This window comes from Bos mutus, chromosome 28 (genome assembly GCF_027580195.1).
Source record: "Bos mutus isolate GX-2022 chromosome 28, NWIPB_WYAK_1.1, whole genome shotgun sequence".
NCBI classification, from domain to species: Eukaryota; Metazoa; Chordata; class Mammalia; order Artiodactyla; family Bovidae; genus Bos; species Bos mutus.
Genome location: NC_091644.1, coordinates 38,432,779 through 38,455,959, shown reverse-complemented (window position 1 = coordinate 38,455,959; position 23,181 = coordinate 38,432,779). Strand labels below are relative to the sequence as shown.

The following is a 23,181-nucleotide window of genomic DNA, read 5'->3' as shown; positions in this document are numbered from 1 at the left end:
GTACTCTTGCCTGGAAAATCCCATGGATGGAGGAGCCCGGTAGGCTGAAGTCCATGGGGTCGCTCAGAGTCGGACAGGACTGAGCGACTTCACTTTCACTTTTCCCTTTCATGCACTGGAGAAGGAAATGGCAACCCACTCCAGTGTTCTTGCCTGGAGAATCCCAGGGACAGGGGAGCCTGGTGGGCTGCTGTCTATGAGGTTGCACAGAGTTGGACACGACTGAAGCGACTTAGCAGTAGCAGCAGTGCTCAAGCAGGAATTAGTGCCCTGAGGGCATGGCCTTTGTCTTAACTTTCAGCCTGTAGCAGGCAATCAGTAAATCTTTGTAGACTGAGTAAATAAATTTAAGGTGATAGTATTAAAATGCATTCATGAACATCCACAGTATTTGATTAAACAATGCACATTCCCAGAACTGTCCTCCAGAGTTAAAATCTAAGGGCAGGACTCAAGAATCTGCACTTTTAACATGTTATCCAAGAGATGCTTAAAAACACTCAAATTTCAGACAAGTATAAATTTAAGGGACAAGTGGGAGAGCTCAAGGAGCGGAAGAAAAGTCAGACTGAGGAGGAAAATCAGGATAGCAGGAAACAAGCAAATAAATGCTACATAAAGTCAGGTATGGTACAGAAGTAGATGAAGACAATTTCTGCTTTTCTGAAAGAAGCTGCAGGGATGGTCCTGGGTTAGGGGAAGTGAAGAGGACAATGTGAGTGACAGAAATTCTGAGAACACAGATCATTACTACACATCTCTTAAGGTTCATTGTGGTTTTAAAAATGGGTGGAGGACTTGATCCTAGGTTTTGGAAGGGCAAGCCTGACTGAGGGGAAGAAGGAGCAGGAGGTGAACAGGGAAAGGCAGGTCCTAGAGAAAGCTGCAGAGAAGTGGGGCGTGGCTGAGGGCTGGAGCCTAGGCGAAGATGTAAGAGTAAGTGATGTCCAGCCAGAGAATGGGATGCAGAGCTCGGCTTCATTCCCAAAAGGGACGAGAAAAGAGACTGCTTAATTTGGCCCTTAAAAAAAAAAAAAATCTCTTTTTTCAGAAATATATAGTAGAAGGCAAAGAAGAGAGAAGACTTTAGCTTTACATAGTAAAGCAGATAAGGCTCTCTTTGGCTTTGAAGAGCAAAACCAACTGACATTGGCTAGATTAAAGTACTAGTCAGGGGACTTCCCTGGGGGTCCAGCAGTTAAGAATCCACCCTCCAATGCAGAGGACATGGGTCTGATCCCAGGTTGGGGAACTAAGATACCACATGCCTCTGGACACCTAAGCTCCGTGAGTCACAACTAGAGAGAAAGCCTGAGTGCCGCAACGAAGACCCAGTGAAGCCAAAAATAATAATAATAAATAATTTTAAAAGCCTACTTCTAAAAAGTAAATGAATGAATAATACTGTACTTCTAAAACTAGAACAGAAGTACTAGTCAGAGTGACACCACACTCTCTGTCTTTTCTCTCACAGGGGGAGCTGAGGTCAGCACATCAATGAAAAAGTGACCAACTATCATTTCTGAGTAACACAAATCAGGCAATCAGGCAACAGGGGGAAAAGATAACAAAAATGCTTACCTGCGTCCTGCTGGGACCAGTCACCTGGCTTTAGTTCACACAGATGAGTTGTAGAAAGGTACCACTGAAACCCCGCACCTAGAGGAATGTCAGTGAACCTGGTAAATTTACCAATGGCAATCCATTCATCCTCAGTAAGGCCGGAGAGGCGTGGAAGGGTGTAAAATATCGTCTGAAAGGAGAATTGTAAAATCTAAAATTTTTGCCCCTTAAAAATAATAAAGAAATACATGATAAAATGTTTAAAGTACAACTTATTATTACTGATGTATCCTCCCAAACTATCATGTCTGGTCAGATTACATACTTTCATTTAAATCTTATAGCAATTGTCTTATCTAAATTTATTATCTTCTCTAAGAAATTAAGGGATTGATTTAGAAATCCTTGAGAGCAGGCAGATCTTCCGCTCCAGTATTTCTTACTGTATGTACTACATACCATGCCGTTAACACAAGAAAAAAGAGTGTGAGAACTAACCGGCATTAGTGTTGGAAGGTATTTGGATACATACTGTTTATCGACAAACAAATACCTCCATAAGCAAACAAATTCAAGGTCCTGTGATGCCAGATCTTTACCCTCACTGTCATTATACAGATTTGGACTCCGGATTTGCATCAGCTGTATCTTAGCTGTGTGATGTCAGATAGGCCATTAGCCTTTCTTAGCTTCAACTTCCTCATTGATAAAATGAGGGTAAAATCAGGTTAAAACAGCACATGGAAGTGATTTGTAAACAGCAGTTATTCATTCATTACATAACAATCCTCCTTCCCCTTTCTTACCTACCACAAGAAAAGTGAGATCCAGAAATCCTCAAAGGTGACAAGGCGCATAAGAAGCAGAAGCACAATAGGCAATTTAAAAATGAAATAACAAACTTATAACATTGTGCAAGTCTTCATAAAAGCTTTTAGAGTGAATACGGTTTCTTTGTTAACAATATTCATGCAAACTTTAACTGGCTTGGATGCAGCTGTTTATTAAGCAGCTACTAAGTATAGCTCCAAATGCATAAACAGACAAGAGTTCTCATGAGCCACTATTTTATTTACACGTACACGGTTATGATTCATATAATTAATGGACAATAAAATATATTAAATATATGAGGGTGAGGCAGTCAAAGTCAGGATGAAGGAAGAGGGGAAGCAAGGGACTTACTCCTGCTGGAGAAGTGAATAGAAAAGGCTGACTTAGCACTACAGAGTTATTAAGAGTCCTTCAGAAAGATGTCAAACAAAGCATTCTGGGTGCTAAAGGACAGAACAGAGCATGTTAAAATATTTGAAAACTCCTAAATAATTTTTGCAATTAAGCAACAGAAACCACACAATAATGTTCTATGATGAATATCTCACAATAAACAAATCTCTATATTTCTTTTTTAAAAGGCCAGCTTATTAGTAATCCACACACAAAAATAACCCAACAGCAACAACAACTCTTATGCACAGTAGCTTAAGTTACTGATACTTCCAAGTTCCTTAGAGGAAAGGTCCCAGGTTGTGTGTGTGTGTGTGTGTGTGTGTATTTAAATTTAGGTCACACAGTTAAAAATCAAAGGCAAAACATGATAATTACAGTTGAAAAAGGAAGAAAGTAGTAATCATTTACATACATTTTAATAATCTCTATATTGTTAATTTCACATGCTAACTGTAATAAATAAGTTTATGGTTCTTAAAATTACGTAAGCACATTATCTATTATGATCAGTGAGGTGATAGATCATTTGCTATACAATTTCAATCATCCAGAACCTAAAATACGCACTTAAAAGAGTAGATCTTTTTGATCTTTCATAACAATGGGCTTCATACAACAAATCTCACCTGCACAAATGTTTTCACTCATTTCCTTTTAATGTCAGAACAGATTTCTGTTCAGAGTTAAATATTCCCCCTTCCAGTGTTTACAAGCCAGACACTGCCTGAGAAACAGAAAGTGAAAATGACTAGCCAATTTTCACTGCTCAAGAGCGGAGCGCGAGCAAGCCATCTGCACACGGTGACAAAGTACACTGAGAGCTTTACGACGTGAAGGCGGTGCTGCAGGGACGGTTATTATGTAAGGACGGCTGCAGGGACGGTTAACCTCATCATACAAGGGAGAAAATTCACACACGCTCTTCTCTGCTCACCTCCAGACAGTAATCCTTCAGCGGGTGGAATGCTGTGAAAAAGAAATGCTCCTGGATGCGTTGCCAGTTCTTCTTCGCGCTCCTAAGGGTTAAAAACACGTCTGAGGAACAGAACTAGTGAATCACCTCTGGTAAGAGTGAAAACCAGTTAGGTCTTTTAAGCAGGCACTTTGGAATTTAGAATGTGTAGAAAATCTGTGAATTTCGCCCCAAGATTTGTACACCTCTATCTTCAAGACTGAAGTCTTTTAACAGCTGATCCTAAATGCGATATTTTGAAATAAAAACTGAAAAACAGACAAAGAAATTAAACACCTCTCTCCCAGTCCTACAACAACGATTCAACAAGAATGAAAACCAGGTCTCTGCTTCCTCAAAGAGATGGTGGTCAGTGGATTAGAAAATCGCATGATAGCTATCACAGGTACACCTCACATGCCGGGGGAAAAAGAATCCTTAAAGGGAACTGTGTAAGAAATCTAGGCTGGGAGTCTTACATCCCCCTCTGGCCATAGAGGCTTTTAAATTTTTGTTCCAGGAGAAAAAATCATTACATAGGTCACTTTTTCTACTCTGAAGATTCATGGCACACAGCCAAACAGTAGCAGTGTTAAGGCAAACAGAAGTAATACAAGGGTTTACTTTCTTAACTTTAACAAGCACACACACAATACAACAAAAAACCAAAACTCTGACAAGGCTGAAAAGGCAAAAGAGGTAGGAAAAAAATGATAAAACATGGCCACCAGAAGGTTTTGGGTTAAATTCATGATCAACAAACCCCAAGCTAAAGCAGGAATTTCAAGACGCCTTCTCCGCTCCCACCAATGTGCCTTCTTCACCCCTGAGTTCCAGTCCCTCCTGTCACTGACGACCAGGCCTCAACACCAGTGGGGTAACAAACAGGAGATGTGAGATGGGAGATCAGCCCCCTCCTTACACAGCTGCTGGCTTTGCCCCTTGGCTTTCCAAAGCCTCTTCAAGGGACAACACCCCAGTACATGTCCAAGCTCCCATCCCCTGGGTTCTGCTCTGCGCTGTGCACCCCTCCCAACTCCATCCACCACAGCAGTGTTTTATCTCTTTGATATCAAGCATGTGAGTAGGATTTTGTTTGGGGCACCAAGGAGTTCTCTTAGAAAAGAAAAAGGACAAGCTCCCAGCTTTAGCGGGGACACTGGAGGGGTGACGAGCACATGGCTTTGAAGTCAGATCATGCAGCTTCTCAGTGGTTCTTTGACGGTAGAGGATGCTAACATTCAGCTGCACTGAAGAGAAACAGCTCAAGATAAAGACCAAGAGTTAAAAAAGGCCAAAAAAAGTCAATGATGGAGCTGATGGCACTTAGAACTGTAATTAAACTGCACATCAAACAGTGAGCGGCTTAAATGCTCCCTGACCCGGGCTCTGCACACCTCAGCCGGTTATATGCTTAAGAGAAGCTGCTGTGGCCGGGCACCCCGACGCCTCTCCCCATGCTCTGCTGGACCAGGCACCCCCAACTCCTTGGCTGGGCACCCCCGACGCCTCTCCCCATGCTCTGCTGGACCAGAGACCCCCGACTCCTTGGCTGGGCACCCCCGACGCCTCTCCCCATGCTCTTCTGGACCAGGGACGCCTGACTCCTTGGCTGGGCACCCCCGACACCTCTCCACATGGTCTGCTGGCCAGGGGAAAGGACAAGGCCTGCTTACCCTGCTCCGTGCATGTTTTCCACTTGACTCAGACTGGATTCAATAACAGAAGTTAAAGCTGCAAGTTCTTCAATGTGTAACCCCTTACATAGGCTCCAGATTTTCTTAAGAGCGACTAACGCATACAGTCGAATGCTAAAATTGTGATTGAAGCACCACTGCAGCACGATAGTAAGGGCTTGCTTCAGAATTAGTTTCTGAAAAGAAAGAATCATTCTTCATGTATAAACCAGGACCATTTGACCCTCTACTGTAGGACCAAAAACAAGGTTACAGACGGTGAAAATGCTACACAGTAATTATCTTTCACGGGCTTTGCATCGTCATTCTCAGACAGGTTAGAGGTACACTGGCCTGGCCCTTTCCTCAAGAAGGAAAGGATCCTCCCAGCTCCTCAGTTCTTATTTATGATGCTGCCACACATTTCCCCCACACTCCAGTACCAAGGTCAACCTGAACAAAGCACTTTCATGCTAACTGTAATATAACCCATATTTAAACAGTCTCCCTCACTTATTACCTCACCATGGGCTGAAAAAGTTAGACATATTCTTCAAGAGCTCTACTTCAGGTGAACCTGAAACTACTTCTAAGGCAAGCTATCCCATCAAAGTGCTGTTTCCCCTGGTCTTTGGTCTGAACCACCGTTTTCCCTAATGGTGACTTTGGACCCACATAACATTGATTGGTGGCAGGAAAATTAAGAAGTGGGGAGAAGAATAGTAAGGTAACTTAAACTTTGCTATAGTCTTTTTTAGTGAATTCACAGATTTTTCCATCTTCACAGCCCAGAGATTTTACCCAATAATAGTCCCTAATCTGTAAAACCACACAGTTCAATAGATACTGAATGGCAAAGGAAGTGATGTGAAATAATGTGGAAGCCAGATGGAGTCAAACATCTGATAAAGTATCAGGAGCTACCTTAATGTTCCTACTAAATGGCTCACCGGAAAATGCTCCTGGCTGCACCAGGCTAACAGCCCGGCAACAGTGCAGTTTTTTGTCTATCTTATTTCCCTCAACAGACTGTAAGCAAATCTCTTCCCTGCACATATTTAAAGCAGAAAGATAACACAGGACAGTATCTGATGCTAGCGTTCCTTACTCTTACCAGGTGTTAGCATAAATTTTCACATGACTGCCATCTGGCTGCCAGACACTGTAACACACCATTGATTTTAAGATATTATGATGGTTTTTCAGGTTAAAATGTGTTGGGGAGACAGGTCTGGCTTAAGATTGATGAAAAAAGGTTAACCACAAATTTGACTGTGACTGTGTTAAAGACCAAGACTTTGAAAAAAGTCTAGGAAACGTATTCCCAGAATATTTTTACCTCACTTTCAAACCTACACAATATTTATTTCAGACAGTTGACTGTTGAACAACAAGGGGTCTGAACTATGCAGGTCCACTTACACATGGATTTTTTCACTAAATGCTTACTACAGTGCTACCTGATCAGCAGTTGGTTGAATCTGCAGATACAGGTGAGTAACCCTGTATTATGGTGACTGTAAAGCTGTGTGCTGATCTGCCACTGGGCAGAGGGTCAGTGCCCCTAATTCCTGTGTAGACTGAGGGTCAACTGTATTTTCCCCCAGAGTTTACAACACTGCAGTGCATTCTCTGCAGATTCAATAATACAGAATCCTGCTCTAAATCTTAGTTAGTTAGTTCAGTTGCTCAGTCATGTCCGACTCTTTGGACCCCATGGACTGCAGCACGCCAGGCTTCCCTGTTCATCACCAACTCCTGGAGCTTACTTAAACTCATGTCCATTGAGTCAGTGATACCATCCAACCATCTCATCCTCTGTCATCCCCTTCTCCTCCCACCTTCAATCTTTCAAGCATCAGGGTGTTTTTCAATGAGTCAGTTCTTCGCATCAAGTGGCCAAAGTATTGCATTTTCAGCTTCAGCATCAGTCCTTCAGTGAATATTCAGGACTGATTTCCTTTAGGATGGACTGGTTGGATCTCCTTGCAGTCCAAGAGACTCTCAAGAGTCTTCTCCAACACACCACAGTTCAAAAGCATCAATTCTTTGGCACTCAGCTTTCTTTATAGTTCAACTGTCACATCCATACATGACCACTGGAAAAACCGTAACTTTCACTAGACAAACCTTTGTGGGCAAAGTAATGTCTCTGCTTTTTAACGTGCTGTCTAGGTTGGTCATAGCTTTTCTTCCAAGGAGCAAGAGTCTTTAATTTCATGGCGGCAGTCACCATCTACAGTGATTTTAGAGCCCAAACAATAAAGTCTCTCACTGTTTGCATTGTTTCCCCATCTATTTGCCATGAAGTGGTGGGACCGGATGTCATGATCTTAGTTTTCTGAATGTTGAGCTGTAAGCCAGCTTTCAATCTTCCTGGCAGGCTTCCCTGAATTTTTCACAGTTGCCACAGGGATGAGCCGGAATCAGCTGGGATCGCTACTCATCTAGGGAAGATGCTCTAAACCTGAGAAAGATGGAAGAGCTGGCCTTCACACTTTGAGTGATGACAGCATTTCATATAAACCTTCCAGAACACGATGGCTTGTAAATACTCTGACCATAAGTTTCTCTGTACAAGCATGTGTTAAGTAACTCCACTGGCTAAAGAACAGTTACATGTAATGAGGGAAGTCTTATTTAAATAATGTTACACAAATGCCTATATAAAATTAAGAACCCTATCATTACAAGCTGCCCATTAACACGTGCTGAGGCAGAGCTCAGTGTGCGTGTGCCTGCGGGCGACACCTTAGTATGCCTCTGTGTCAAAGCGCGTCTGTCGTTAGTGGGAGGGTGGAAGCAGAGAAGCTGCAAAACACGCAAGGAATACGCCACATGCAAAAAGTTCATACAGATATATAAATTCTATTCTGATGGTCAAGCCTGAGCTCTTCTTATAGACAATCGATACTCACCTTTTCCAGGATGGTTTCAGTAATGACGTCCAAGTGTGACAAAACTGATAAAAATGTACAAATGCTTGTTTTAAGGTTTTCTTCACCCTGAAAATATATCAGATACACCAAACCGTCATTCACAGCTGCAGTGAACCCACGTCCCTCAAGGCACCAGGATGGATGCCATGGGGTTGGTGATGAGAGGCCAGCTCCTCTCTGATGCAGCCACAGCTTAGAGGGGGAACAGACGAGCACAAGCAAATAAAGGACAGGAATGACCTAAAGCCAAATGCCCACAGCGCAACCCTCAGCAGACACAAGGGCACTAGACACTCCACCAAGGGTTAAGCAAGGGCGGAGGTGAGGGTGAGCTCTGCAGAGTCGGAAGGGTGGGGTGTGGCATGGGAAGCAGGAAGGAAAGGGAACAAGTGTAAATGAAGACGACAAACAAAGACACAGGCAAACGGGAGGCAAAGGTCCCCAAGCGGAGGGGGGGCAGCAAAGGTGAAACACGGGACTGTGCAGGCGCTTTAAAAAGTCACAAGGAAAAACTGCTTGTAAAAGTGTTAACCCGGAATTTGGAAACCTTCTCGGTAAGTGATTTGGAATTACACATTATTTTTAAGAAAAACTGATGAACGCCAGGTAGACTGCAGACTATAGACACTACAGTTCAGAAACTGCTCCAAGAGGAACATTTGATGATTAATAATCCCTTTATGTAACAAGTAGTTACTGAATGTCTTCCATGGACCAATAACTGTTGCAGAAAGAGGGGAAAAGGAAAATAGGTAAGATTCTTGCCTTCATGGAGATTAGAGTCTTATGGGGAAGAAAGATAAAATCCAATCAAACAATAAATTAAAATTCCCATTATAACAAGAACTATTTCTGTGCTTCAAAAACCCACACTAAGGAGATCCAAAGTACTCAGGGAGATGGCTTCCTTTAAGAAAAGACACAAAGCACATGTGAACTTCAATCTGGAAAACTTTGCTATGCAGGCAGAGATGAAAAAGAAGACCATTTCAGGCTGGAGCATGGTAAAACAGCCTGGTGATGAGGAGGAAAGGTACTCAGGTGATGAGAGGGCTACTCAGTCTCCTAGGGGTCCCCAGTGAAACAAGCTTCCCCACACTCATGCCCTAACCCAGACCCTCCCCAGGCTGGGGGCTTGGTCATGCATCTGCTCTGGGCTGATGAGCCATCAGAAAGCAGGATGTGATCAGAGGCTGGGGGAGCGTGAGAACACCGAGACGCATCCTCCAGAAATGCTCATTTTCTTGGAACCTTGTGCACCAGAGAGAGGTCTGGCCTCCCAGCCGGAGACATGCTGAGAGAGCGGTGCCTGGCACCTCGGCTGGCCCCACGACTGCGGCCGAAGTGAAAACACATGGGGGAAGAAGCCGTTTGCAGTCCCCAGCCCAACAGACACCACATGCAGAGTCACCCAGCCTGGCATAACCAGGAAAAACAGTCGATAGGTGGTTACAGGAGAGGAATGAGCAGCTCAGCATCATTACCAACAGGGGATGAGAAATCATTTGGTTAAGGAGAGACTGTGTATAGAAGGCAGACTCATCGTTCTTATCTCTAAGATCAAACAAAGACACTGCTCGGTAAATAAAAATATAGAAGGCACCTATTTCCCACATGTTTTAATAACAGAAGCCTTTTCCATCTTTGTTTCATTGGAATAGAAAAACTCTCAAATAAAAATTATGCTCTACTCAAGATAAATGCCAGAGCTTTCTGTCTCCTAAATTAATTCAAATCCTGCGAACACAATTTAGGATGTCAGTATATTAGGGGCAGGGCAACGGAAAAAATCTATAAAGTGAAACAATCTCCCAACACAGGCCAAATCTTTTTTCATTTAAAAAACATGAAAACAATTCCTCTACTTACATAAGAAAAGCAGTTCCAGAACTTCGGAAGAAATTGAGGGAATTTATGAAGAATCAGTATAATAATCCATTCTATAAAATATTTTATGGATGCCTGATTATTGATGAAGCCAGCCTGGAAAATCTTGTCAATAATCTTATTCAAGAAATTCTGAGAAAAATAAAGTTGACAAATTAAACTGTTATCATTATTAATTTTAAAATTTGAGCTATAATTAACATATAACAAGGGGAAGGTTTACAGAATGTTGATGCAATGCATTTATTTACCACAGTATGACCATCTGCTAATGGTCATTAGCAGACCATTAGCTAATGCCTCTATCATGTCACATAATAATTTCTTTTTTTTGTGATGGGAACAATTCAAATCTAGTGTCTTATCAACTTGGAAATGGCTATTAATATTTTTTTTGGCCATGCTGCGTGGGTTGTGGGATCTCAGTTTCCTGAACAGGGATTAAATCCAGGCCACAGTAGTGAAAATCTGAAGTCCTAACCATTGTGAATGGCTATTAATTTTAATTAAGAAACAGTCACTATTAAAAAAAACACACAGCTTAAAGTTTTATTGTGGCATAAATACATGTTAAAATATTATAATAAAATACTAATGAAGAATATATTGAGTGGGACCATTTAAATCAGTTCCCAATTCACTTCCAGGACACCTAACTGTCTTAATATTCTATTTAAAAACTTCTGAATAACTTTAAGAACTGAAATACCTATTTTAAGCAGCTTACTTTCTCAGTTTTAAAGAAGCATATAACAGGTTCCATATGAAAACATTATGCTTAGAGGTACAAATATACTTAACGTTATACCTGATCAAATTTGGGGAAAAGTACAAGCAGAATCTGCCAAATTCGGTTTTTCACTCTGTGTTGTTGAGAGTTGACATAGTATCGAGTTCTTGATTTGGACACCAGTTCATCCTGGGAGGGAGGGAGGGAGGGAGGGATCAATGTTAAACTATCCACTGAATCTGTAATGAAAACAAAATCAATGACAACTTCAAGTTTAAAAGGTATAAACTGGGCATAGGAGCCTATTATTTGAAAGGTAGAAGGATAAAAAAGACACTTTCTTATGACACTTTTTATTTTTTCTTATGATATTTTTTAAAGTTTCCTTTCAAAACAATGTATTTACCCACTTTTGTTTTTTTAAACTTCTTTTAAAATTAGAAAAGGAACCATACACCTGTGCTTAATCTGAAAAGTACTTTGAAATGTCCTTCTCTCTCCTCGTGCCCAGTTAGGGGAGGTCGGGGGTCACGTGGGCGAGAAGAGCCTGAGATGTTAGCCACACACTGAAAGCGAAAGTGTTAGTTGCTTAGTCGTGTCTGACTCTTTGCGACCCCGTGGACTGTAGCCCGCCAGGCTCTTCTGTCCGTGGGGTCCTCCAGGCCCTTTGACTACGTAAGTCTGGAAAAATGGGACCTGCACTGTGACGCAAACAGCACTAAGACAGGAGTAAATGAACAGGTGAGGGCAACACCGGACACGGGAGAAGCGCAGCAGCGAGCCCTTCTGCACCATCAGAGCCCTCTCCTGCTTTAACGGTCCGTTTTGCCTAAACCCAGTCAAATTCTACATTTACTTTTGCTATGTCACTGTCAGTGCTTTAAGTAAGTTAAGATACTTAAAGGTAAAACAAAGCATATTTACTTTATCCAATAGCTTGATTGCAAGATCTTCCATAAACAACTTATGAGACATATTTGAGCCATCTAATAAACACAGGAATTTGACAGCACAAATTCTCACATAATGGTCTTCTCTTTTGGTACTAAAATATATAAAATGATAGATGATGTTAATACATCTTCAAAATTTAAAAAAAAAAACATGTAAGATGTTAGTTTTGAAATATCAAAACTTTAAGTAGCTTCATATTTAATGACAATTTAGGATAAACATTTAGGATAAATGTAAATTTAGGATAGACAGTGGAAGATAAACAAAATGCATTAACAGGAGTGCCTGTACAAAAAGTCTGAAAGAACCCAAATTTACCCAGACTTCTGGTAAAACAATGCACACACTGATACTGGGTCAATAATATCTTGTCTGTGGACAAAAGAGATCGCAGCTTATGACACGGCTCCTGGAGGACCACAGACACCTCCTGCCCAGAGGCCAGAATGCACATCAGCATCATGCTGTTCTCACTGTGTGCTGTGAATGCACGTCTCTAAGTGAACGGCAAACTCAGGAAGCACTGTGTGCTGAGCAGCCCAGCATTTTCAGTATCCAAATGTGGAAAGATAAACTCACTGAAATTCTTAGTGAGCATTTCCAAGTCCATTAAAACTGTTATAATGTGAACAAGTGTTATTTTAAATTAACTATGCCTGTCTAGTAGAAATAAAAATATTTTGGAACCATCAACTGAAAAATTTTACTTATTGTTATACTAAGGCAGCCAAGAAAACAAAAAATTAATTAAGACAATGAGCAATGACAAATGTATATATTTAATGAAGAGTGGCAGACGGTTTAAAACACAGGTATGACTCTCAGAATAATTAACACGTTTGGTAACTAGACACAATTATCATTTATTGTCCTAAACTCTAAACTCATGACAATACTATTTATAAACACCTACACACACACAGTTTTGAAAATTACATGAGAAAATAAAAACTTTTTAAAAACCTCAATGATTTCAGTGTTAGATCATTGGTTTATCCCAGACATCAAAAGTTTAGAGTCTATTTCAACTAGTTTTATTTTTGCGTGAGCATAGGGACTGTTAAATAGTGATTTTTAACCAAAAAAGAATAAACTTGTGCTCTGATGATCAATCTTCCACCCAGAGAAAGAAGGGAATAGGGATTGTATGCTTCCCATAGTTATTTTCTTATTTATGCTGGACTTCTGCACTAATTTTTAAGTTTATCAAATTTCAGTAAACAGTGACAGATCTGAAGAAAATATATTAGTAAGGGAATATAATTTCTAACAATTGTGAAGGCTCATGCAATATCTTACACAGAATATCTCTCATATGTTACATTTTGAATATTCCAATTATAGCAAGATGGGAAGACCCACCACACTTACTTTTCAATAACAACATTTGCTGCGCACTCATGTCCAAGATTTTCTATGAACGTCTGTACATCCTGAATAAGTCTTTCCATAAAAAACATGCAACAAAGAACAAGTTTTAGAGGAAAAAAATTAAAGTCCCAAATAAAAAGTTAAGTAATATTTTTCTAATTGAAAATCTTAATATAAAGGCACTGCTGCTGCTGCTAAGTCGCTTCAGTCGTGTCTGACTCTGTGCGACCTCATAGACGGCAGCCTGCCAGGCTCCCTCGTCCCTGGGATTCTCCAGGCAAGAACACTGGAGTGGGTTGCCATTTTCTTCTCCAATGCATGAAAGTGAGAAGTGAAAGTGAAGTCGCTCAGTCGTGTCCGACTCTTAGCGACCCCATGGACTGCAGCCCACCAGGCTTATCCATCCATGAGACTTTCCAGGCAAGGGTACTGGAGTGGGGTGCCACTGCCTTCTCCGCTAATATAAAGGCACAATTCTACCCAAATAGATACTTAATATAAAAAATTATGAGAGGCTGCAATAATGGCACCTTTTACCTTTGATCACGCCGAAACACGGTTCCAAATATACATGCCTCAAGGACAAGTTCACTGTAATTTTTAGCAATTGATAAAGACACATTTGAAGCAGAAACTACCCAAGATCTGCAGCAATAACTTATCAGTATATTGAAGACTCCAGTTTTTATAGCAGACATTTCAATTATCCTGTACATAACCTGGAATGAAATACAATAGTTACTTTATCATTTGATCAATCAAGTTTTTTTTTTTAATCTGTGTTGCCAAAACTTGTTACTTGAATGGCTTCAAATGATAGTTGCAACATAATCATAAATAGTCTAAAAAATTAAAAACTTTATCGTTTGAAAGATGAAAACCAATCACAGAATGCTAATTTTTCATTTCTTAATACTGAAAGTAAGTGTTACTGACACTGGTTTCACCCAGAACTTTCCTGGAGGAACAAGTGTCCAAAGTGAATGGAATGAAAGGCAGAAGACACTCCTCACCCTTGACATGTTCCGTTTTCCTTACACTTGCCAAGGCTTCCCTGTCCCCAAAGCAAAAGAAGCCACCATCTCTGAGTGTGCACCGTGCGGCAGCAAAGGACAGAGGCGGCACAGTGACGGCAGGGCAATATACAGACTTATTTCCCATCGGCCCCTCTGGATCAGGAGTGTATGTGCATCCCGGGCACGATGCAGTCCCATTGCCTCGTGTCCCCTCCTGTGCATCAGTGATTGTAAACACAGATGGCTCCAGAAACCAGAAAGACCTTTCAATAAGGTTATATTCAAAAAAATATTTCTTTGTGCAAGAAAAGCAATGGCACAGATGCACTGACAAATGGCACCTGAATTTGCCCTCAGGGTCCAGAAGAAATCAAGCCGTGGTTGGGGTGAAGCAGCAGAAAGGGTGTGCCCACCTGGATGAGTCAAGTCAAGCGGCTAGGCAACACCCAGCCGCTGCTCTCATGAAGACATGACCAGGGCTGGCCAATCATGCAATTTTCCAAGAGAAGAAGGAATAGAGATTTTTTGTGCAAATTTCCCAATTCTTAAGAGCTGGCAACTATTTAAAATTTTTTAACTTGATTAGATGAACCAAATTATTTGGAAGGCAGATATGGTGCACGGGCTACCATTTTGCACCTACTCCTTTACATCTAACAGATTTTCTTGTTGTTACTTATGACACTAAAAGAGATTCAAAATATTTACTGACTGAATGAAAAAATAACAAACTAATATGGAGTTACAAATATACCTCTCCTCTTCCTCATGTGCTACAGGCTACACAAATTAAAATGAAAACAAAAAGTTCCCTCTTTTCTCTAAAGTGATTAGATTCATGGAAACCGAAAGTAGAATGGTGGCTTGCCAGGGGCGTGGGGGGAGGGATGGAAGGGGGAGATGTTTAACGGGACAGAGATCCAGTTCCACAAGCTGAGAACATTCTCAGGATCTGTCACGGCTATGTAAATAAAGTTAACACAACTGAAAAACAGTACACCTGAAAATGGTTAAGATGCTAAATCCTATGGGCGTTTTCATGTCAATTTTTAAAAAGTTACCTCTTTTATTTTGAAATATGCCTGGCCCTTGATTTTCGCAGCGATGGTAAGAACTTTGGGATCAAAAACAAACTGAACAAAAGCTTTAAAATTAGACCAGAATATCAGCTGAGTGTTGCTTAAAGAAGCTATGATTTTCCATGCCATGTCAAAAGATTCTATGCAGAGTGATTCAGAGGTGGTCAGAAGCTGGTAGGGGAAAATAAAAAGAAAGAAACACATGATTTATCACAATTTCAGAAACTGATGTCTGTTCCAATGGTTATGCTTCAATTTATGTCTCACTATATCTTACCTTGGGAACCAAAATTTTCATACAATGGAACACAGGTAAGACCTGCTCAGAAGGAAGAACTGTGAGGGCTTCCAGTGCAGACTGCAAAGTCCTTACTGCCATTGGAACAGCAGGTAGAGTGGGTTCCAGAATTTCACCCTCTGAGGCTGGTATAAGGGTGTGACATTTTCTCAACAAGAAAGAGAGGCAGACCCACTGATCATGAATATATTGTGCCGCTATTTTCCCCCATCCTTGGGAAGATGACGACTCTTCAAAAAAACTGAGACAAAAAGTCAAGTCACAAACCCCATCCTTCCTTAGGTCTGTCTCAATTTCTTTTGCATGTAGTAGTACACTATCCTTACAAGCTGCTGCTACTGCTGCTGCTAAGTCGCTTCAGTCGTGTCCGACTCTATGCAACCCCATAGACGGCAGCCCACCAGGCTCCCCCGTCCCTGGGATTCTCCAGGCAAGAACACTGGAGTGGGGTGCCATTTCCTTCTCCAATGCATGAAAGTGAAAAGCGAAAGTGAAGTCGCTCAGTCGTGTCCGACTCTTAGTGACCCCATGGACTGCAGCCCTCCAGGCTCCTCCATCCATGGGATTTTCCAGGCAAGAGTACTGGAGTGGGCAAGGGGAGAAATTAAACAGCCATTATTAAATCATTCTGTCTACCAAAGAACAAGGAAACCGCAGAAAACTCAATTTCCTAACTACTCTGAAAGCAGGTGTTTTCACTCACTTTAAATGATTCACTGAAAAGGAAATGCGTAAAAATTAATGGGTTTCCAGTAATAGAGATAAATAATGCGATAATATATTATCATCTGAATGAAGCCTGTTCTCAAAGCTTAAATAATTCTTTAAGTAAGGGTGAGCGACCACTAATTACCTCAATGACCGAGACAAAAGTGGATTTTTAAACATTAGCAAAAAGAAGCCTTTAGTGTACATGCTGCTGTCCAAGTGGTGAACGTACCTGCTCTCCTCCTCTGTGTGGGGCTTCTGCAGAGTTTGATTGAGCTGGAGTGATGAGATGAACGTTTCTGGGGGACCCGCATCCAGAGAGTCCAGCTGTAGCTCTGGCTTCTGGCTGACCTCACACACCATGGCCAAGGCAGCCATGCTAACGGCTCTCTGAATCTGTCTACCCAGTGTGGGCTCCTGGGGAGGAAATGGGACAACCTTTTGTAACCAGTACGGACGTGAATTCCAGTCTGCCGGAATCTCATGCCCATCTTTTCTGCTTGGTGCCTGCTGCTGAATATCAGAGGAAAGCAAAGGAAATCCAACATACGTCACTTGGTTGTACCATTTCTGTACAAACTGGTGGTGAACAAACAAAGTGGGAATAAAAATTCAGCAGTGTGTGAACCGAGAACTTCCAGATATACAAGCTGGATTTAGAAAAGGCAGAGGAATCAAGAGATCAAATGACCAACATCTGCTGGATTATAGAAAAAACAAGGGAATTCCAGAAAAACATCTACTGCTTCATTGACTATGCTAAAGCCTTTGACTGTGTGGATCACAACAAACTGTGGAAAATTCTTCAAGAGATGGGAATACCAGACCACCTTTCCTGTCCCCCAAGAAACCTGTATGCAGGACAAGAAGCAACAATTAGAACCAGACATGGAACAACAGACTGGGTCAAAATTGGAAAAGGAGTACCTCAAGGCTGTATATTGTCATTCTGTTTATTTAACTTATAATGCAGAGTACATCATTCAAAATGCCAGGCTGGATGATTCACAAGCTGGAATCAAGATTGCAGGGAGAAATATCAACAACCTCAGATATGCAGATGATATCACTTTAAAGGCAGAAAGTGAAGAGGAACTAAAGAGCTTCTAGAAAAAGGTGAAAGAGGGTGAAAAATTTGGCTTTAAAACCCAACTTTCAAAAAATGAAAATCATGACATCCAGTGACATCACTTCATGGCAAATAGATGGGAAAAAAGTGGAAACAATGACAGATTTTATTTTCTTGGGCTCCAAAATCATTGCGGACAGTGACTGCGGCCACAAAATGAAGACGCTTGCTCTTTGGAAGGAAAGCTATGACAAACCTAGACAGCATATTAAAAAGCAGAGACACCACTCTGCTGACAAAGGTCCACACAGTCAAAGCTATGAATTTTTCCAGTAGTCATGTACGGATGTGAGGGTTGGATCATAAAGAAGGTTGAGCGCCAAAGAACTGATGCTTTTGAACTGTAGTGCTGGAGAAGACTCTTGACAGTCCCTTGGACAGCAAGATCAAACCAGTCTAAAGGAAATCAACCCTGAATATTCACTGAAAGGACCGAGGCTGACGCTCAAGCTCTAATACTTTGGCCCCCTGATGCGAACAGCCGACTCACCGGAAAAGACCCTGATGCTGAGAAAGAATGAAGGCAAGAGGAGAAGGGGGAGACAGAGGATGAGATGGTTGGATGGCATCACTGACTCAATGGACATGAGTTTGAGCAAAGTCAGGGAGATAGTGAAGGATAGGGAAGCCTGGTGTGCTGCAGTTCATGGCATCACAAAGAGTCAGACACACCTTAGTGACTGAACAACAACGACAATTCAGTAATTCACACTAAAAGACAATTCGGATACAACTTTCCTATGAGTGAGTCTTATTTCAACTGTTTGGCTGAACTAGAATTAAAAACAAAAGGTGGGGGGACTTCCCTGGCTGTACAGCAGTTAAGATTCTGCACTCCCACTGTAGGGGGCACAGGTTTGATCCCTGGTCAGGGAACTAAGAACCCGCATGCCACATGGTGCCGCCAAAAAAAAAAAAAAAAGAGAGAGAGAGACATCCATTTATTTAAAAAGGAAAAAACCAGGCTCCTTGCACATACATACACAATTCCCTCAGTCAGCTGTATTCTGCTTTTGGCAAGGTGACGCAGCACAGCAGTTATTGACAAGAGATGGATTCATGAACCGCACAGCCTAGGTCTGAACCCTGACTGTGCACTTACCACCAGCTGACTGTGGACACACACCACACCTTGGTTGACTCTGCTGTACTGTGGCGACAGTAACAGAATCTAGTTCACAGAATTATTGTGAAAATTAAATAAATGGGTTATTTCACATAAAGCGCTTGGAACTCTACATGTAGGAGCTCAAAGGAAGGAGACCAAGATAGCCTGGCTTTGTACGTACAGAGAGAAAATCAATCTCTAACTAGAAGTGCAGGCAAAAACCTGGACAGGTTCTTTGAGAGATCAAAGCTGTTCTCCCCAGTACTGTCCACCACTAACACCTCTACAGAAAGGAACCCTCTAGTACTTATTCCATCCCACACCTGCCCCTGCCACCCCCAAAGTAAACTGAGTATCTCTACAGATCAATTTTACTCAGCAACACCGCCAATACAGGAAATAAAATTCAGGGTTACTTTTGAGTTGCATAATATGGGCTCTATTAACCTTCATGTAATTCAGTGAATCACTAAAGAAAGCAAGCCAATCTTTAAAAATCACTGAGGTCTGGTTCACGGTTCTGGTCCACATTCAGAACTCACAATGTCCCTTCATTACACTAATATGCAGTGGATAGGATACTGAAGGATTAATCAGCCCTCCTTATAATTTTCTTCTAGGACACTTCTTGAAAACTACTTCAAAAATTAGATTATTAAAGGAATTAAGGGGCTATTTTAATTAGCAGCCCAGACTGGATTATGATTCAGCTCAACTTTAAAACACCCTTACCATGTGTTAATTGCCAAGAGCTAACATTTATCGATGACTTTCCACGTGCCAGGTACTGTTCTAAAGGTGTACCACCAATGAGCTAGCTTTAATGTTCACAGCAACCCTATAACCCTCATTTTGCAGGTGCAGTAAATGAAGCACAGAGAGGTTAAGTAAGTTCCCCAAGGTCACACAGCTGGTAAGGATAAAGCCAGGATTCATAACCAGGAAGTCTAATTCTAAAGCCTCTGCTCATAACCACTACATCTTATTATGTATCATGTTAAGAAGTGCCTCTAGGTACTAAAATCTAATGGAGAAGACATATACACATAAATTATTCCAAAAACAAGTAAAATGGAAATAAGTACAAAAATGAAGGCATAAAAAGCAATAGATAAATGAAGGAAAGCATGAGACACCAATCCGAGGCCTTTAAGAGAAAGTGTTATTTGAGCTGGGACATTAAGGATGGACCAGCTACTGGCAAGTGTATGCTGAAGGGACGGCATTCTCAGCGGAAGGACCCACATGGGGAGGCCCAGATGAGGCAGGATGCGGCGCGTGCCTGTGGTCTGGGAGGCCCTGTGCTGGCCTAGCAGGAATGCAGCACAGGTGTCCTGTGGGAAGGAGGGAGAGGCTATGCACGACTAGGCTAGAAAATGAGGGAGAAGGCTAGGTATGGAGGCTCCGACACCACACTGCTGCATGTGGACACCTTAAAGTGTCCCTGACGGGTACCTGGGAAAAAGACCTAGTGAAAATCCACTCAAATGATTTTAAGACTTGACTGAAGTCACTTCATGGCAAATAGATGGGGAAACAATGGAAACAGTGAGAGACTTTATTTTTCTGGGCTCCAAAATCACTATAGATGGTGACTGCAGCCATGAAATTAAAAGACGCTTACTCCTTGGAAGGAAAGTTATGACCAACCTAGACAGCATATTAAAAAGCAGAGACGTTACTTTGCCAACAAAGGTATGTCTAGTCAAGGCTATGGTTTTCCAGTAGTCAAGTATGGATGTGAGAGTTGGACTATAAAGAAAGCTGAGTGCAGAAGAATTGATGCTTTTGAACTGTGGTGTTGGAAAAGACTCTTGATTGTCCCTTGGACTGCGAGGAGTTCCAACCAGCCCATCCTAAAGGAGATCAGACCTGGGTGTTCATTGGAAGGACTGATGTTGAAGTTGAAACTCCAATAATACTTTGGCCACCTGATGCAAAGAGCTGACTCATTGGAAAAGACCCTGATGCTGGGAAAGATTGAGGGCAGGAGGAGAAGGGGACAACAGAGGATGAGATGGTTGGATGGCATCACCAACTCAATGGACATGGGTTTGGGTGGACTCTGGGAGTTGGTGATGGTCAGGGAGGCCTGGCGTGCTGCGGTTCATGGGGTTGCAAAGAGTCAGACACGACTGAGTGACTGAACTGAACTGAATACCATATCTTTGCTATATACCTATTATGACAGGAGTTGTTCTATTATTATAATATAATGTTATATATTATGATAGGAGTCTTAATCTTCATCAAATATTATGAACAAAGGGTATTATTTTCAAAATTAAATTTTGGCAGATGCTTTTTGTGTATCAAAATATTGTTAATAGTCAAGTATGTATTCCATGCATGCCTTATTCAACATAACTATAAGCCTTGAAGCAAAGAGGATTACCTGTCCACGGTCCATCTCCTGAAGATGCCGAATGGATGCATTTTTCAAAGGAGAAATAACTTTCCAAATAGGGTTGCCTCTTTTCCACCCAACATTCAAGTGGAGATTTATAAGCTCAGTTAACACCATCAGGTACAAATGGCAGCGATCCAGATCTGAAACCTAAGACACACAATAAAACACTTAATAAGCAGGGTCCACGATTTTCACAAAACCAGGAGAGTTCAGACAGGAAATAAATTAAGTTTATCTAAAAGTACTGAAAGATGGCACTGAAGAGGGGAGAAATCACCTCTTCCAAGAAGCCTTCCATCAACTCCCCAGGCAGAGCTGAGCACACCCTCCTCTGTGCTTAGACAGTGACTCTGCGTTCAGCACAGTTACAGCACACATCACGACTCACTCAGCACGCAGCTGGCTCCCCACCTTGATTATGAGCGTCCTGGAAAGCACGCTGGCCACCCACTCCAGTACTCTTGTCTGGAGAATCCCATGGACAGAGGAGTCTGGCGGGCTACAGCCCATACAGTCGCAGAGCTGGGCATGACTGAAGAGACTTAGCATGGATGGCAGGAACTAAGCCTCCCAGGCTGTGTGTGTGCTAAGTTGCTCAGTCGTGTTTGACTTTTTTGTGACCCCATGGACTGTAGCCCACCAGGCTCCTCGGTCCACAGGATTCTCTAGGCAAGGATACTAGAGTGGGTTGCCATTTCCCACTCCAGGGGATCTTCCCAAGCCAGGGATCGAACCCACATCTTTTAAGTCTCCTGCACTGGCAGGCAGGTTCTTTACCACTAGTGCCAGCTGGGAAGCCCAGCACACACACACAGCCTGGGATGCACAGCTCCGCGCTCCATGCTAACACAGCATAAATAATCACAACAACAACGATAGCAACCGCCATTTCCTTTGCTTTCAGCACTTGTAACACTCCATTCTTACAAGGAATGGTCACTGTCCCACTTGCCTAAGACGACGACTAAGTTCAGAGAGGTCAAACAACCTACCCAGCATCTCAAAGCTAGTAAGCAGGGCAACAGAATTAAATGCAGGTCTTCTCAACTCCTACACATAGGCAGACTGGTTTCAGTCTAGCTCTGTGACCTATGACAAGAGACCTAATCTCCTTGGGCCTCAGATTCCTTATTTGTAAACTGGGGAGGGTGTATCTCTCCATCACAAGGTTTTGGTTTGGAAGAATTAAGTGAGAGAAAGCATGCTGAAGAGATGGGCCCTGAGTGGTGGCCTTGATCACTATTACAGTGCCAAGTACTCTACCCTCGGGCTCCCGTGGCACACAGGAAGCACAGGATTCCTTCAGTTTATCAGTGTTTACTGAGCAACCACTAGATGCCAGGCACTTTGCCAAGTGCCAGGATACAGTGCAGAGAGAAGTGACAACGCCAGGGCGTGGTGACAGACTGAACACAGCGGGGGAGAGTGATGGATAAAGGTACCAGGGAGGGTTCCCAAGTCTTAGGCTTAAAGAAGCCTGTTGGATCACACACGTCCACTGAGAAGCGAACCTAGGGGCGTGGGGAGGGTGGATAACCTCCTACAGGAATGATAAGAGGTTCCATTTCAAACACTGTATGTGTGAAAAGTCCAGCTCCAGGTATCAAACAGCAGCTGGCTGAACGGCATTCAGCCAGAAGGACAGGCAGAGGTGGACACGGGTGTGAGGTGCCTGGCGCAACTGAACGTGGGGATGCAGATGAGGCCACCTAGACAGGAGGAAGTGAGCAAAGAAGGGGCCCAAACACGCCTGAAAAACGGACTTTTACGGCTACACATCAGAGAACGGACATTTGCGGGAGAGCCTGTTGTTAAATATTGACTATCACGCTGCTGAGGGGAAGGAAAGTGGGGAAGAGACTTTTATTAAACTATAATAAGTTATCAAACAAATGCACTTAATTGGGAATTCTAATTCCAAATGTATTACAGAATGGATTTACATAATAATTTAAAGTTATTTTGGAAATGAGTTCACTTTTTAAAATCTGAAAGACAAAATCACAATAACTTTCCCCTTTTTAAAACTATTTTTAGCTTCAGACTCCAAACAAACAAAAATATTATTTCTGTCCCCCCTTGGGGACAAGGAGGTTCACTATACTTTTGTGTACGTCTGAAAACTTCTAAT

The 23,181-nt window shown here is 42.1% G+C and overlaps 1 protein-coding gene across 3 annotated transcripts in view; it reads right to left on the bottom strand.

The window, feature by feature from the left end:
* The window catches only part of TARBP1 (TAR (HIV-1) RNA binding protein 1), a 67,964-nt gene that overhangs the window by 4,985 nt on the left and 39,798 nt on the right, over nt 1–23,181 (bottom strand). The window contains exons 14-27 of one of the 3 annotated variants that reach the window (XR_011463026.1): nt 21,036–21,197; nt 16,636–16,820; nt 15,675–15,936; nt 15,380–15,568; nt 13,840–14,021; nt 13,303–13,374; nt 11,902–12,022; nt 11,056–11,166; nt 10,230–10,379; nt 8,340–8,426; nt 5,422–5,618; nt 3,728–3,809; nt 3,420–3,517; nt 1,617–1,753 (exon numbers count right to left, since the gene is read on the bottom strand). Coding sequence is in view for 2 of the 3 variants with exons in the window: in XM_070364903.1 (XP_070221004.1) it covers nt 1,582–1,753; nt 3,728–3,809; nt 5,422–5,618; nt 8,340–8,426; nt 10,230–10,379; nt 11,056–11,166; nt 11,902–12,022; nt 13,303–13,374; nt 13,840–14,021; nt 15,380–15,568; nt 15,675–15,936; nt 16,636–16,820; nt 21,036–21,197 (1,972 nt within the window). In the remaining variant the exon portion in view is untranslated. Of the gene's footprint in view, nt 1–1,581; nt 1,754–3,419; nt 3,518–3,727; nt 3,810–5,421; nt 5,619–8,339; nt 8,427–10,229; nt 10,380–11,055; nt 11,167–11,901; nt 12,023–13,302; nt 13,375–13,839; nt 14,022–15,379; nt 15,569–15,674; nt 15,937–16,635; nt 16,821–21,035; nt 21,198–23,181 lie in introns of those variants that run through there. The other 2 variants (XM_070364904.1, XM_070364903.1) reach the window with 2 other exon arrangements.